The sequence below is a fragment of the Bombina bombina genome, chromosome 6, assembly GCF_027579735.1.
Source record: "Bombina bombina isolate aBomBom1 chromosome 6, aBomBom1.pri, whole genome shotgun sequence".
In the NCBI taxonomy this organism is placed as follows: Eukaryota; Metazoa; Chordata; class Amphibia; order Anura; family Bombinatoridae; genus Bombina; species Bombina bombina.
The window spans coordinates 805,157,032-805,173,900 of NC_069504.1; the positions used below are offsets into that span (position 1 = coordinate 805,157,032).

At 40.3% G+C, this 16,869-nt stretch overlaps 1 protein-coding gene across 1 annotated transcript in view; it reads right to left on the reverse strand.

Moving 5' to 3' along the window:
• GCK (glucokinase) overlaps nucleotides 1-16,869 on the reverse strand; it is a 135,760-nt gene that overhangs the window by 17,012 nt on the left and 101,879 nt on the right. Inside the window, exons 8-9 of the mRNA XM_053718140.1 lie at nucleotides 12,401-12,556; nucleotides 4,450-4,683 (exon numbers count right to left, since the gene is read on the reverse strand). Of these exons, the coding sequence (XP_053574115.1) occupies nucleotides 4,450-4,683; nucleotides 12,401-12,556 (390 nt within the window). The remainder of the gene's footprint in view (nucleotides 1-4,449; nucleotides 4,684-12,400; nucleotides 12,557-16,869) is intronic.

The following is a 16,869-nucleotide window of genomic DNA, read 5'->3' on the forward strand; positions in this document are numbered from 1 at the left end:
ATTACCAGGATTGCACCAAGTTTCTTTCACTCACAGACTGCTATTTCTATATGCAGCATTCACTTCTGTGTCTTTTCTGTGACATATTCACCCGGCCCCACATTGGGCGCCAATTTTGTTGTACTTCTGATGAATAAACTCCACAGTGCGATCGGGGTTGGGTGTAATTAGGGTGCGTTAATATGAACTGCAATAAAATGGAGGACACTCATCACTGAGGGAACAAGTGTGTAACTGAAAGAAGGTTCCCCTCAGAAACAAGTAACTAAGTTTCCCTTACCACTTACAGTGCAGCAGGTGCTCTGGTAAATGTGTCCTTTCTCTACAAACAGGAGTTTAGCTTAGAGTGTCAATGTGTCCTCACTAAGAGAACCTTAACATGTTATTAGAATATTATTTTGGGGGTGTCTATTTTTACATTCTTTACAACTACACACTATCAATTAAACCCTTTTACCATTACTACACTATTAGCTAGATTACGAGTTTTTCGTTATGAGCGGCTCGGTACTAACTTGCAAGTTATTTCCACAGCTCACCTCCCTATAGCGCTGCTATTACAGGTTTGCAAAATCCCGGCATTAGCAGGCAATATGTCAGCGTTGAGCTCCATTGAGCTCCATACTACACCCAAATACCAGCGCTGCTTTGAGCTGGTTTTATGTGCTCGTGCACGATTTCCCCATAGACATCAATGGGGAGAGCCGGCTAAAAAAAAGCCTAACACCTGCAATAAAGGAGCGTAAAGCTCCATAATGCAGCCCCATTGATTCCTATGGGGAAAGAAAAGTTATGTTTACACCCTAACCCTAACACCATAACATAAACCCCAAATCTAAACACCCCTAATCTGCTGTCGACATTGCCGACACCTACATTATACTTATTAACCCCTAATCTGCCGCCCCCGACATCGCCGCCACCTTCCTACACTTATTAACCACTAATCTGCCGTCCCAATGTTGCCGCCACCTACCTACACTTATTAACCCCTAACCTTCCACCCCAATGTCATCGCTACCTACACTTATTAACCCCTAATCTGCCGCCCCCAATGTCGCCGCCACTATACTAAAGTTATTAACCCCTAAACCTAACCCTAAGTCTAACCCTAACACCCACTAACTTTAATATAATTAAAATAAATCTAAATAAAAATTACTATCATTAAATAAATAATTCCTATTTAAAACTAAATACTTACCTGTAAAATAAACCCTAAGATAGCTACAATATAACTAATGAGCTTGCATTCTATTGGCTGATTTTCAACTTTAATTCCGATTGGCTGATAGAATTATATCAGCCAATCGGAATTCAAGGGACACCATCTTGGATGACGTCCCTTAAAGGAACCTTCATTCTTCACTAGCCGTCGAAAGAAGAGTATGCTCCGCGCCGGATGTCTTGAAGATGGAGCCGCTCTGCGTCGGAAGGATAAGGAAAGAAGATGCCGTCTGGATGAAGATTTCTGCCCGTATGGAGGACCAATTCTTGCCGCTTGGATGAAGACTTCTCCCGGGTTCGTTGAGGACTACTTGCCGCTTGGATGAAGACTTCTCCCGGCTTCAAAAACTGTAAGTGGATCTTCGGGGATTAGTGTTAGGTTTTTTTAAGGGTTTATTGGGTGGGTTTTATTTTTAGCTTAGGTTTTGGGCTGAAAAAGAGCTAAATGCCCTTTTAAGGGAAATGCCTATCCAAATGCCATTTTCAGGGCAATGGGGAACTTCGTTTTTTTAGATAGGATTTTATTTAGGGGGTTTGGTTGTGTAGGTGGTGGGTTTTACTGTTGGGGGGTTGTTTGCATTTTTTTTACAGGTAAAAGAGCTGATTTATTTGGGTTTTTTTTTTTTATTTTGAGGGGCTCTTTTATTTTGATAGGGCTATTAGATTAGGTGTAATTAGTTTAAAGATCTTGTAATTTCTTTTTTATTTTGTGCAATTTATTGGTTTTTTTTTGTAATTTAGTGTTTGTTTTTTTGTAATTTAGTTAATTGTATTTAATTAATATAATTTATTTAATTGTAGTGTAAGGTTAGGTGTTAGTGTAAGACAGGTTAGGTTTTATTTTACATGTACATTTGTATTTATTTTAAATAGGTAGCTACTAAATAGTTAATAACTATTTACTAACTAATCTACCTAGTTAAAATAAATACAAACTTGCCTGTGAAATAAAAATAAAACCTAAGATAGCTACAATGTAACTATTAGTTATATTGTAGCTAGCTTAGGGTTTATTTTACAGGTAAGTATTTAGTTTTAAATAGGAATTATTTAGTTAATGATAGTAATTTTTATTTAGATTTATTCTAATTATATTAAAGTTAGTGGGTGTTAGGGTTAGACTTAGGGTTAGGTTTAGGGGTTAATAACTTTAGTATAGTGGTGGCGATTTTGGGGGCAGCAGATTAGGGGATAATAACAGTAATGTAGGTTGCAGCAATGTTAGGGAAAGCAGATAAGGGGTTAATAATATTTAACTAGTGTTTGTGATGTGGGAGTGCGGTGGTTTAGGGGTTAATATGGTCATTATAGTGGCAGCGATGTCGGGAACGGCAGATTAGAGGTTAATAATTTTATTTTAGTGTTTGTGATACTGGGGGGCCTCGGTTTAGGGGTTAATAGGTAGTTTATGGGTGTTAGTGTACTTTGTAACACTTTAGTTATGAGTTTTATGTTACAGCTTTGTAGCGTAAAACGCATAACTACTGACTTTCAGTTTACGGTACGGATCTTGACGGTATAGGGTGTACCGCTCACTTTTTGGCCGGACAGGCAAACTCGTAATACTGGCGCTGTGGAAGTCCCATTGAAAAAGGACTTTTTGAAAGCTGCGGTAGTTACGTTGCATTATGGCCAAAAAAGTGTGCGGTACAGCTGTACCTGCAAAACTCGTAATACCAGCGGTAGTGAAAAAGTACCGCTCACTTTTTGGCCGGACAGGCAAACTCGTAATACTGGCGCTGTGGAAGTCCCATTGAAAAAGGACTTTTTGAAAGCTGCGGTAGTTACGTTGCGTTATGGCCAAAAAAGTGTGCGGTACAGCTGTACCTGTAAAACTCGTAATACCAGCGGTAGTGAAAAAGCATCGTCATGAGGCGTTTTCACTCATAATGCAAAACTCGTAATCTAGCCGATTATTAATTCAACCCTTTTACCATTACTACACACTATTAAAAGGGATAAATCAACATACAGGCCCTTCAACTGATGTAATTGCTGAACGCCCAAAATTGCCATTTTGTGTATTGTTAATCGTGCACATTTTATTTTTTGTTAATTAATTTGAAAGATTAAAAAAACAAATAACTATTTAATGTTGTTTTTGTCAGGTAACAATATCTACCTTCAGGAGTATTAAAAGGATATGAAATCCCCAAAAATGTATTTCATGATGGAGAATTTTGAACACCTTTCTAATTTACTATTAACTAATGTGCTTCCTACCTCTTGGTATCCTTTGTTGAAAAGCATACCTAAGTAGGCGCAGGATCAGAAATACATTACTAAGAGCTAGCTGCTGATTGGTAGTTGCTTATACATGACTCTTGGCTCACACAATGTGTTCACCTAGCTCCCATTAGTGCATTGCTGCCCCTGCAACAAAGGATACCAAGAGAATGAAGTGAACATGATAATATATAAAGTATATTCTGTCTGAATCTCCAAAGAAACATCTGGCAGAAGCATTTTGGGATTGTGATCAATTGAAAAAGTGCAGAAATCATTATTTTCAGAAAACAAGTTCAAGATTGTGATTAGTTCTGTGTAAGCAATAGTGCAATAATGAAATGCTCTCATTTGTTACTCCCTTAGGGACTCTCTTTCATTACAGTGGGCTATACCATCACCGTAACTATTTAAATTAAATTTAGTTCTATTCCCAGATTGTCATAACTTTAAAATCCATTTTCACTTAAAGGGACATGAAACTCAATTTTTTTTTTCTTTTCTGATTCAGATAGAGCATGCAATTTGAAAGAACTTTCTAATTTACTCCTATTATACATTTTCTCAGTTCTCTTGGTATCTTTTGTTGAAAAGCACGGCTGTAAGCTCATGAGTGTGCACGTGTCTGGAACGCTATATGGAAGCAATTTTGCAAGAGCACTAGAGGGCAGCACTATTTCCTGCCTCATAGTGCTGCAGAAGCCTACCCAGGTATCTCTTTAACAAAGAACATCATGGGAACTACGCAAATTTGATAATAGAAGTAAATTGGAAATTATTTTAAAATTGTATGATCTGTCTAAATCCTGGGTTTCATATCCCTTTAATATCGATTTAACATTAGGATCGTCTGCTATTTGGTGTTTGAAGCCAGCCAGAGTTAAGCAGAACAAATTTAGCTACAATTTGGCAGCCATTTAAAAAAATGAGTTCTAACATTGTAGTTGTCTGTGTGTTTCCAATCTAAGTGAAATTTTGATATCTGCTTCTTCTCACCTGGGATGTAGTTTGTAGACTGAACCATCCACCCCTACAGTGATTCTGAGTATTTCCTCTCTACGGTTCTCCCTTATTCGGTTGACTACTGCAGCAAGACCAGATGCGCACATGATCGCGGCACGCGTTGACACGCTCTCACATGCCATTTGCACAGCATAGCAGTCTACTAGGGTGGGTTGCAGTTCCAACGTGTGCAGGATATTGTAGGTCTGCTTGAAATCCGAGGAGTCCCTAGGATTTAGAAATAAAATTTAATAAAAAGTATAGTGATAGGAAATAGGGGTCAATACTGTATAAAATAGGGAAATTAAAGGGACAGTCTAGTCAAAATTAAACATTCATGATTCAGATAGGGCATGCAATTTTAAACAACTTCCCAATTCACTTTTATCGTCAAATTTGCTTTGTTCTCTTGGTATTATTTGTTGAAAGCTAAACCTAGGTAGCCTCATATACTAATTTCTAAGCCCTTAAAGGCCGCCTCTTATCTCAGTGCATTTGACAGCTTTTCACAGCTAGAGGTTGTTAGTTCATGTGTGCCATATAGATAACATTGTGCTCACACCCGTGGAGTTACTTATGAGAGGGCACTGATTGGCTAAAATGCAAGTCTGTTAAAAGAACAGGAGATAAGGGGGCTGTCTGAAGAGGCTTAGAAACAAGGTAATCACAGAAGTTTGTTAATGAAGGAAGAATAAAGGAGATACAAATAGGAAGCAGAGTTTGTAAAATAAATATTGAAGAAAGATGTTTAAAAGTATAAAAAGGTGTTGCTTAATGTTAATCAGTGTGGTCTGTGTGTGTTGTGTCATGATTAGGGTTCAGTTAGAATGGGGAGACTTTTCTATTGAGATAAACTAATTATTATTATAAGACATATCCTGTTCACTAAACCATGAGATATTTCTCCATATTTAATACGTTCAAAAACTAAAACAAATGGATTGTAAAGGTTAATCTCAGCAGATATTTTACAGATGAGATTAAAGAGCAAGTAAATACAGTAGATTTGCATAATTAACACATGCATGATAAAAATACAATGCAATAGCACTTAGGGGTCGATTTATGAAGCAGCGGATGCTGCTACTGACCCATTCCGCTTCCGGTCTGCCTGAAGCGGAAGTTAAGAAGCAGTGGTGCTCCTTAAAGGGACAGTCTAGTCCAAAACAAACTTTTGTTATTCAGATAGGGCATGTAATTTTAAACAATTTTCCAATTTTCTTCTATCACCAATTTTGCTTTGTTCTCTTGGTATTCTTAGTTGAAAGCTAATATGCTCATTTCTAAGCCCTTGAAGGCCACCTCTTAGCTCAGGGCATTTTGACAGTTTTTCACCACTAGAGGGTGTTAGTTCATGTGTTTCATATAGATAACACTGTGCTCATGCACGTGGAGTTCCTAGGAGCCCGCACTGATTGGCTAAAGTGCAAGTTAGTCAAAAGAACTGAAATAAGGGGGTAATTTGCAGAGACTTAGATACAAGGTAACCACAGAGGTAAAAAGTGTATTAATATAGCTGTGTTGGTTATGCAAAACTAGGGAATGGGTAATAAAGGGATTATCTATCTTTTAAAGCAATAAATATTCTGGTGTAGACTGTCCCTTTAACTAGTCTGCCATCTCTGAGGCAGCGGACAGCAATCAGCCAGAACGGATACGATCGGGTTGATTGACACCCCCTGTTACCGCCTGCGAATGTGCAGGGGGCAGTATTGTACAAGCATTTCACGAGAAATGCTTGTGCAATGATAAATGCCGACAGCATATGCTGTCAGCATTTATCGATGGGCTACAGCAGATCATGTCCACCCCCACAATAATAAATCGGCCCCTTAGACTGAACTTCAAACGATTAGCAGATTTTTTTCCTACAAATTTCAAAGTTATGTCTATTTCAACTACTACTTCCACTACAGCCAATCACAAATGCATATACGTATATTCTGTGAATTTTTGCACATGCTCAGTAGGAGCTGGTGACTCAAAAAGTTTAAATATAAAAACAGAATTTATGTTTACCTGATAAATTACTTTCTCCAACGGTGTGTCCGGTCCACGGCGTCATCCTTACTTGTGGGATATTCTCTTCCCCAAAAGGAAATGGCAAAGAGCCCAGCAAAGCTGGTCACATGATCCCTCCTAGGCTCCGCCTTCCCCAGTCATTCGACCGACGTAAAGGAGGAATATTTGCATAGGAGAAATCATATGATACCGTGGTGACTGTAGTTAAAGAAAATAAATTATCAGACCTGATTAAAAAACCAGGGCGGGCCGTGGACCGGACACACCGTTGGAGAAAGTAATTTATCAGGTAAACATAAATTCTGTTTTCTCCAACATAGGTGTGTCCGGTCCACGGCGTCATCCTTACTTGTGGGAACCAATACCAAAGCTTTAGGACACGGATGAAGGGAGGGAGCAAATCAGGTCACCTAGATGGAAGGCACCACGGCTTGCAAAACCTTTCTCCCAAAAATAGCCTCAGAAGAAGCAAAAGTATCAAATTTGTAAAATTTAGTAAAAGTGTGCAGTGAAGACCAAGTCGCTGCCTTACATATCTGATCAACAGAAGCCTCGTTCTTGAAGGCCCATGTGGAAGCCACAGCCCTAGTGGAATGAGCTGTGATTCTTTCAGGAGGCTGCCATCCGGCAGTCTCGTAAGCCAAGCTGATGATGCTTTTAAGCCAAAAAGAGAGAGAGGTAGAAGTTGCTTTTTGACCTCTCCTTTTACCAGAATAAACAACAAACAAGGAAGATGTTTGTCTAAAATCCTTTGTAGCATCTAAATAGAATTTTAGAGCACGAACTACATCCAAATTGTGCAACAAACGTTCCTTCTTTGAAACTGGATTCGGACACAAAGAAGGCACGACTATCTCCTGGTTAATGTTTTTGTTAGAAACAACTTTCGGAAGAAAACCAGGTTTAGTACGCAAAACCACCTTATCTGCATGGAACACCAGATAAGGAGGAGAACACTGCAGAGCAGATAATTCTGAAACTCTTCTAGCAGAAGAAATTGCAACCAAAAACAAAACTTTCCAAGATAATAACTTAATATCAACGGAATGTAAGGGTTCAAACGGAACCCCCTGAAGAACTGAAAGAACTAAATTGAGACTCCAAGGAGGAGTCAAAGGTTTGTAAACAGGCTTGATTCTAACCAGAGCCTGAACAAAGGCTTGAACATCTGGCACAGCTGCCAGCTTTTTGTGAAGTAACACAGACAAGGCAGAAATCTGTCCCTTCAAAGAACTTGCAGATAATCCTTTCTCCAAACCTTCTTGAAGAAAGGATAGAATCTTAGTAATTTTTATCTTGTCCCAAGGGAATCCTTTAGATTCACACCAACAGATATATTTTTTCCATATTTTGTGGTAGATTTTTCTAGTTACAGGCTTTCTGGCCTGAACAAGAGTATCAATGACAGAATCTGAGAACCCTCGCTTTGATAAGATCAAGCGTTCAATCTCCAAGCAGTCAGTTGGAGTGAGACCAGATTCGGATGTTCGAACGGACCTTGAACAAGAAGGTCCCGTCTCAAAGGTAGCCTCCATGGTGGAGCCGATGACATATTCACCAGGTCTGCATACCAAGTCCTGCGTGGCCACGCAGGAGCTATCAAGATCACCGATGCCCTCTCCTGATTGATCCTGGCTACCAGCCTGGGGATGAGAGGAAACGGCGGGAATACATAAGCTAGTTTGAAGGTCCAAGGTGCTACTAGTGCATCTACTAGAGTCGCCTTGGGATCCCTGGATCTGGACCCGTAGCAAGGAACCTTGAAGTTCTGACGAGAGGCCATCAGATCCATGTCTGGAATGCCCCACAACTGAGTAATTTGGGCAAAGATTTCCGGATGGAGTTCCCACTCCCCCGGATGAAATGTCTGACGACTCAGAAAATCCGCTTCCCAATTTTCCACTCCTGGGATGTGGATTGCAGACAAGTGGCAGGAGTGAATCTCCGGAGTGAGTCTCCGCCCATTGAATGATTTTGGTCACTTCTTCCATCGCCAGGGAACTCCTTGTTCCCCCCTGATGGTTGATGTACGCAACAGTCGTCATGTTGTCTGATTGAAACCGTATGAATTTGGCCTTTGCTAGCTGAGGCCAAGCCTTGAGAGCATTGAATATCGCTCTCAGTTCCAGAATATTTATGGGGAGAAGAGATTCTTCCCGAGACCAAAGACCCTGAGCTTTCAGGGGTCCCCAGACCGCGCCCCAGCCCACCAGACTGGCGTCGGTCGTGACAATGACCCACTCTGGTCTGCGGAAGCTCATCCCCTGTGACAGGTTGTCCAGGGACAGCCACCAACGGAGTGAATCTCTGGTCCTCTGATCTACTTGTATCGTCGGAGACAAGTCTGTATAATCCCCATTCCACTGACTGAGCATGCACAGTTGTAATGGTCTTAGATGAATTCGCGCAAAAGGAACTATGTCCATTGCCGCTACCATCAAACCTATTACTTCCATGCACTGCGCTATGGAAGGAAGAGGAACAGAATGAAGTATTTGACAAGAGTTTAGAAGTTTTGATTTTCTGGCCTCTGTCAGAAAAATCCTCATTTCTAAGGAGTCTATTATTGTTCCCAAGAAGGGAACCCTTGTTGACGGAGATAGAGAACTTTTTTCTACGTTCACTTTCCACCCGTGAGATCTGAGAAAGGCCAGGACAATGTCCGTGTGAGCCTTTGCTTGTGGAAGGGACGACGCTTGAATCAGAATGTCGTCCAAGTAAGGTACTACTGCAATGCCCCTTGGTCTTAGCACCGCTAGAAGGGACCCTAGTACCTTTGTGAAAATTCTTGGAGCAGTGGCTAATCCGAACGGAAGTGCCACAAACTGGTAATGCTCGTCCAGAAATGCGAACCTTAGGAACCGATGATGTTCCTTGTGGATAGGAATATGTAGATACGCATCCTTTAAATCCACCGTGGTCATGAATTGACCTTCCTGGATGGAAGGAAGAATTGTTCGAATGGTTTCCATTTTGAACGATGGAACCTTGAGAAACTTGTTTAGGATCTTGAGATCTAAGATTGGTCTGAATGTTCCCTCTTTTTTGGGAACTACGAACAGATTGGAGTAGAACCCCATCCCTTGTTCTCCTAATGGAACAGGATGAATCACTCCCATCTTTAACAGGTCTTCTACACAATGTAAGAATGCCTGTTTTTTTATGTGGTCTGAAGACAATTGAGACCTGTGGAACCTCCCCCTTGGGGGAAGCCCCTTGAATTCCAGAAGATAACCTTGGGAGACTATTTCCAGCGCCCAAGGATCCAGAACATCTCTTGCCCAAGCCTGAGCGAAGAGAGAGAGTCTGCCCCCCACCAGATCCGGTCCCGGATCGGGGGCCAACATCTCATGCTGTCTTGGTAGCAGTGGCAGGTTTCTTGGCCTGCTTACCTTTGTTCCAGCCTTGCATTGGCCTCCAGGCTGGCTTGGCTTGAGAAGTATTACCCTCTTGCTTAGAGGACGTAGCACTTGGGGCTGGTCCGTTTCTGCGAAAGGGACGAAAATTAGGTTTATTTTTGGCCTTGAAAGACCTATCCTGAGGAAGGGCGTGGCCCTTGCCCCCAGTGATATCAGAAATAATCTCTTTCAAGTCAGGGCCAAACAGCGTTTTCCCCTTGAAAGGAATGTTAAGCAATTTGTTCTTGGAAGACGCATCCGCTGACCAAGATTTTAGCCAAAGCGCTCTGCGCGCCACAATAGCAAACCCAGAATTTTTCGCCGCTAATCTAGCCAATTGCAAAGTGGCGTCTAGGGTGAAAGAGTTAGCCAATTTGAGAGCATGAATTCTGTCCAAAATCTCCTCATAAGAAGAATCTTTATTGAGCGCCTTTTCTAGTTCATCGAACCAGAAACACGCTGCTGTAGTGACAGGAACAATGCATGAAATTGGTTGTAGAAGGTAACCTTGCTGAACAAACATCTTTTTAAGCAAACCCTCTAATTTTTTATCCATAGGATCTTTGAAAGCACAACTATCTTCTATGGGTATAGTGGTGCGTTTGTTTAGAGTAGAAACCGCCCCCTCGACCTTGGGGACTGTCTGCCATAAGTCCTTTCTGGGGTCGACTCCATTTTACATAATTTCTCTGGAATGACCAAATTCTCACAATCATCCAGAGTAGATAACACCTCCTTAAGCAGGGCGCGGAGATGTTCCAATTTAAATTTGAATGTAATCACATCAGGTTCAGCTTGTTGAGAAATTTTCCCTGAATCTGAAATTTCTCCCTCAGACAAAACCTCCCTGGCCCCCTCAGACTGGTGTAGGGGCACTTCAGAACCAATATCATCAGCGTCCTCATGCTCTTCAGTATTTTCTAAAACAGAGCAGTCGCGCTTTCGCTGATAAGTGGGCATTTTGGCTAAAATGTTTTTGATAGAATTATCCATTACAGCCGTTAATTGTTGCATAGTAAGGAGTATTGGCGCACTAGATGTACTAGGGGCCTCCTGTGTGGGCAAGACTGGTGTAGACGAAGGAGGGGATGATGCAGTACCATGCTTACTCCCCTCACTTGAGGAATCATCTTGGGCATCATTTTCTCTAAATTTTGTGTCACATAAATCACATCTATTTAAATGAGAAGGAACCTTGGCTTCCCCACATACAGAACACAGTCTATCTGGTAGTTCAGACATGTTAAACAGGCATAAACTTGATAACAAAGTACAAAAAACGTTTTAAAATAAAACCGTTACTGTCACTTTAAATTTTAAACTGAACACACTTTATTACTGCAAATGTGAAAAAGTATGAAGGAATTGTTCAAAATTCACCAAAATTTCACCACAGTGTCTTAAAGCCTTAAAAATATTGCACACCAAATTTGAAAGCTTTAACTCTTAAAATAACGGAACCGGAGCCGTTTTTATATTTAACCCCTTTACAGTCCCTGGTATCTGCTTTGCTGAGACCCAACCAAGCCCAAAGAGGAATACGATACCAAATGACGCCTTCAGAAAGTCTTTTCTATGTATCAGAGCTCCTCACACATGCATCTGCATGTCATGCTTCCCAAAAACAAGTGCGCAATAGAGGCGCGAAAATGAGGCCCTGCCTATGATTAGGGAAAGCCCCTAGAGAATAAGGTGTCCAATACAGTGCCTGCCGGTTATTTTACATAATTCCCAAGAATAAAATAATTCCTCAAAGCTATGAAGTATTAAAATATGCTTATATATCAATCGTTTTAGCCCAGAAAATGTCTACAGTCTTAAAAGCCCTTGTGAAGCCCTTTTTTTCTTATGTAATAAAAATGGCTTACCGGATCCCATAGGGAAAATGACAGCTTCCAGCATTACATCGTCTTGTTAGAAATGTGTCATACCTCAAGCAGCAAAAGTCTGCTCACTGTTTCCCCCAACTGAAGTTAATTCCTCTCAACAGTCCTGTGTGGAAACAGCCATCAATTTTAGTAACGGTTGCTAAAATCATTTCCCTCTTACAAACAGAAATCTTCATCACCTTTCTGTTTCAGAGTAAATAGTACATACCAGCACTATTTTAAAATAACAAACTCTTGATTGAATAATAAAAACTACAGTTAAACACCAAAAAACTCTAAGCCATCTCCGTGGAGATGTTGCCTGTACAACGGCAAAGAGAATGACTGGGGAAGGCGGAGCCTAGGAGGGATCATGTGACCAGCTTTGCTGGGCTCTTTGCCATTTCCTGTTGGGGAAGAGAATATCCCACAAGTAAGGATGACGCCGTGGACCGGACACACCTATGTTGGAGAAAAGGCTGTGCACATTTAGTTAATGGAAGTAAATTGGAAAGTTGTTTAAAATGGAATGCTCTTTCTGAATCATGAAAGTTTAATTTTGACTTGAGTGTCCATTTAAACTTTTGCATAATGGGGCCAGTGTGAGTATAAGCAGAGGTCAGTGTGAGCTGATTTAGGTTAATTTGCTTTATTTACCCTTCTATCTGGGACACAAACTGTGTTTCAAAGGTTCCTCTAGTTTTAAGTTTCTCAGACGCTTCTCCTCCAAACAGCAGATTTTCATTCACCATCTTCAGTAGGACCAGTCTCACTAGCTCGCCCATGTACTTTCCTCCAATCATCTTCTCATATCTGCTCCAGAGATAGAATAAACATTAGACTGTGAAGCACCCAACTATATTAAACCCCAGCATTCAATTGTACATGATAAATCCCTAAACAAAATTTGGAATTATAAATATTTTACCATACAAAATTCGCTGGACAGAGTATATAAAGGTTTCACCTGTTTTGTGAAAGTATCTGGCAATAGACACAAATGTCACCGTAAAATGTTGTGCCACGGATATTGCCATCATATTGTTGTCATGATGACCACTAGTATACAGTTACCCTATTTACATAGGGCTAGATTCCTAATGGAGCTCTAACTTTAGCGCACATTGAAATATTGTGCCTGCGCTAACTGACGCAAGCATTACAAGTTGAAAGTAAACGTGACTTCACAAGCAAAAACTAAATTTGCGCTTGTCGGGTTATCGCCACTGAAGTTCTCACATAACGGGTTAGGGCTAAATAAAAAGTTGCACCAAACACAACATAAATACATTAAAATAAAGTGTTAGGCCCCCATTTATCATTGTGCGGACGGACATGATCCGCTATAGCGAACCATGTCTGCCGCACATCGATAAATGCTGACAGCATACGCTGTCGGCATTTATCATTGCACCAGCAGTTCTTTTGAACTGCTGGTGCAATACCACCCCCTGCAGATTCGCGGCCAATCGGCCGCTAGCAGGGGGTGTCAATCAACCCGATCGTATTCGATCGTGTTGATTTCTGTCCACGGCCTCAGAGCAGGCAGACAAGTTATGGAGCAGCGGTCTTTAGACCACTGCTTCATAACTTGTGTTTCTGGTGAGCCTTAAGGCTCGCCAAAAACACGGGTCATCAAGCTCCATTCGGAGCTTGATAAATAGACCTGTTACACTCATATATACACTATCTGATATAAAAATGTATATAAAAATAAAAAAAAAGTTATAAGGGTTAAAAGGTATATGTTATATGACAAGGTGTTTGACAGAAACACTTTTGAAAAAATCTAAGTTTAGATGCCAGCCCATTTTTGGTGAACAACCTGGGTTGTTCTTGCTGATTGGTGGATAAATTCACCCAACAATAAGCAAGTGCTGTCCATCGTGCTGAACCAAAAAGTGTCTGATTCCTTAGCTTTGATGCCTTCTTTTTCAAATAAACATAGCAAGAGAACGAAAAAAAAAATAATTGATAATAGGAGTAAATTAGAAATTTGCTTAAAATTGCAAACTCTATCTGAATCACAAAATAAAATATTTGGGTTCAGTGTCTCTTTAATCTCTTGGATGCCGAGGCTTGGGGTACCAAAGAGATGATTTGCCTTCTCTGATGTAATTGCTACAAGTAAGGGAATATCGGCTGAATTATTACTGCAACATAAATACATTCACTGTGGCAATGTTGCAGTGACACATATGCATTTGCAATATTATTGCCCTGATGATTTTATAGTCAAGAACTTTCCTAGACCAGCATGAGTATGTGGTATATAACTCTATGCATGGCAATGCATTTATAATGGTCTGATTATACAATGTATTCCTAAAGCATGTATATGCCATCACAAATATATGGGGGAAACCCATAATTTTGTATTAAACCTATTATGTATTATAACATATCTTTATGTAAAAAATAAGTAGATTCAATAAAAAAATAAACTGATCTGCAGTTACATTATTCAAAATCTTTGACCCAGCCTGGCTAACTGCTGTTTGGTAATTTATGCTTTATGGCAAAAAATACTTTTCTCTTGTTAAGTGTATCCAGTCCACGGATCATCCATTACTTATGGGATATATTCTCCTTCCCAACAGGAAGCTGCAAGAGTCCACCCACAGCAAAGCTGCTATATAGCTCCTTCCCTAACTGCCATTACCAGTCATTCTCTTGCAAGTCTCAACATAGATAGGAGGTCGTGAGAGTCTGTGGTTTTTTATACTTAGTTTATTTCTTCAATCAAAAGTTTGTTATTTTTAAATGGCACCGGAGTGTGCTGTTTATCTCAGGCAGTATTTGGAAGAAGAATCTGCCTGCGTTTTTTCTATGATCTTAGCAGACGTAACTAAGATCCAGTTGCTGTTCTCACACATTCTGAGGAGTAAGGTACTTCAGAGGGGGGAATGGCGTGCAGGTTTTCCTGCAAATAAGGTATGTGCAGTAAAATATTTTTCTAAGGAATGGAATTGACTAAGAAAATACTGCTGATACCGAAGTAATGTAAGTACAGCCTTTAAATGCAGTGAAAGCGACTGGTACCAGGCTGATTGATAGAGATATATGCTAAGGTATGTGCAGTAATATATTTTTCTAAGGAATGGAATTGACTAAGAAAATACTGCTGATACCGAAGTAATGTAAGTAAAGCCTTAAATGCAGTGATAGCGACTGGATCAGGCTTATTAATAGACATACATACTCTTATAAGAATGTGTTTTAAAACGTTTGCTGGCATGTTTAATCGTTTTTTAACATATGTTTGGTGATAAAACTTATTGGGGCCTAATTTTTCCACATGGCTGGCTTAAATTTTGCATAGAAACAGTTATAGGGAAGGTAATCCACAGCTCAGCTGTGGCAGTTTTGTTGTGTCTGTTTAAAAAAATGTCGTTTTTTTTTTTTTTTATCTGTTTTTTTGCATTAAGGGGTTAATCATCCATTTGCAAGTGGGTGCAATGCTCTGTTAACTTATTACATGTACTGTAAAAATTTCGTTTGATTTACTGCCTTTTTTCACTGTTTTTCAAATTTTGACAAAATTTGTTTCTCTTAAAGGCACAGTAACGTTTGTTATATTTGCTTGTTAACTTGATTTAAAGTGTTTTCCAAGCTTACTAGTCTCTTTATTAGTTCTAACATGTCTAACATAGAGGAGGCTCTGTGTTTATTATGTTTAAAGCCATGGTGGAACCCCATTTTAGAATGTGTACCAGATGTACTGATTTCATGTTAAACAATAAAGATCATTTTTTGTATTTAAAAACATTATCACCAGAGGATTCTGTCGAGGGGGAAGTTATGCCGACTAACTCTCCCCACGTGTCAGACCCTTTGACTCCCGCTTTAGGGACTCACGCTTAAATGGCGCCAAGTACATCAAGGGCACCCATAGCGTTTATTTTACCAGAGGATTCTGTCGAGGGGGAAGTTATGCCGACTAACTCTCCCCACGTGTCAGACCCTTTGACTCCCGCTCCAGGGACTCACGCTCAAATGGCGCCAAGTATATCAATGGCGCCCATAGCGTTTATTTTACAAGACATGGCAAAGGTTGTGTATAATACACTGGCAGCAGTATTAGTCAGACTACCTGAAATTAAAGGAAAGCAAAACAGCTCTGGGGGTAGATACAGAGCATACAGACGCTTTAAGAACCATGTCTGATACTACCTCACAATATGCTTAGTCTGTGGGTGATATTTGTGACTCAGGGAAGATGATTTAACCTGATTCTGATATTTCTACATTTAAAATTTATGCTTGAGAACCTCCACTTGTTGCTCAGGGAGGCTTTAGCTGCTCTGAATGAATGTGTACAATCGCAGTGCCAGAGAAATTGTGTAGACTGGATAAATAATATGCAGTGCCGGTGTGTACTTATGTTTTTCCAATACCTAAAGAGGTTTACTAAAATTTTTCATAAGGAATGGGATAGACCAGGTGTGCCGTTCTCTTCCCCTCCTATTTTTTAGAAGAATGTTTTCTAATAGTTGCCACCACACGGGACTTATGGCAGACAGTTCCTAAGGTGGAGAGAAGAGTTTCTACTCTAGCTAAGCGTACCACTACCTCTGGCGAGGACTGTTGTGCTTTTTTAGACCCAATGGATAAAAAATGTTTATTCAACAAGGTTTTATCCTGCAGCCCCTTGCACGCATTGCTCCTGTCACTGCTGCTGCTGCGTTCTGGTTTGAGTCTCTTGATGAGGCTTTACAGACTCCATTGGATGAATATATTTGACAAGCTTAGAGCACTTAAGCTAGCCAATTCCTTTGTTTTCTGATGCCTTTGTTCCTTTGACTAGACTAACAGCTAAGAATTCTGTTTTTTACTATACTGGCGCGCAGAGCGCTATGGCTTATATCATGGTCAGCTGTCGTGACTTTAATAAATAAGCTACTTAACTTCCCTTCAAGGGGCAGACCCTATTCAGGCCTAGTTTGAAGGAGATTATTACTTATATCACTGGAGGAAAAGATCATGCCCTTCCTCAGGACAGGTCCAAATCAAGGGACAAAAAAGGCCTAATTTTCGTGCCTTTCGAAAATTCAAGGCAGGTGTGGCATCAACTTCCTCTAAGGCAAAATAAGAGGGAACTTTTGCTCAGTCCAAGGCGGTCTGGA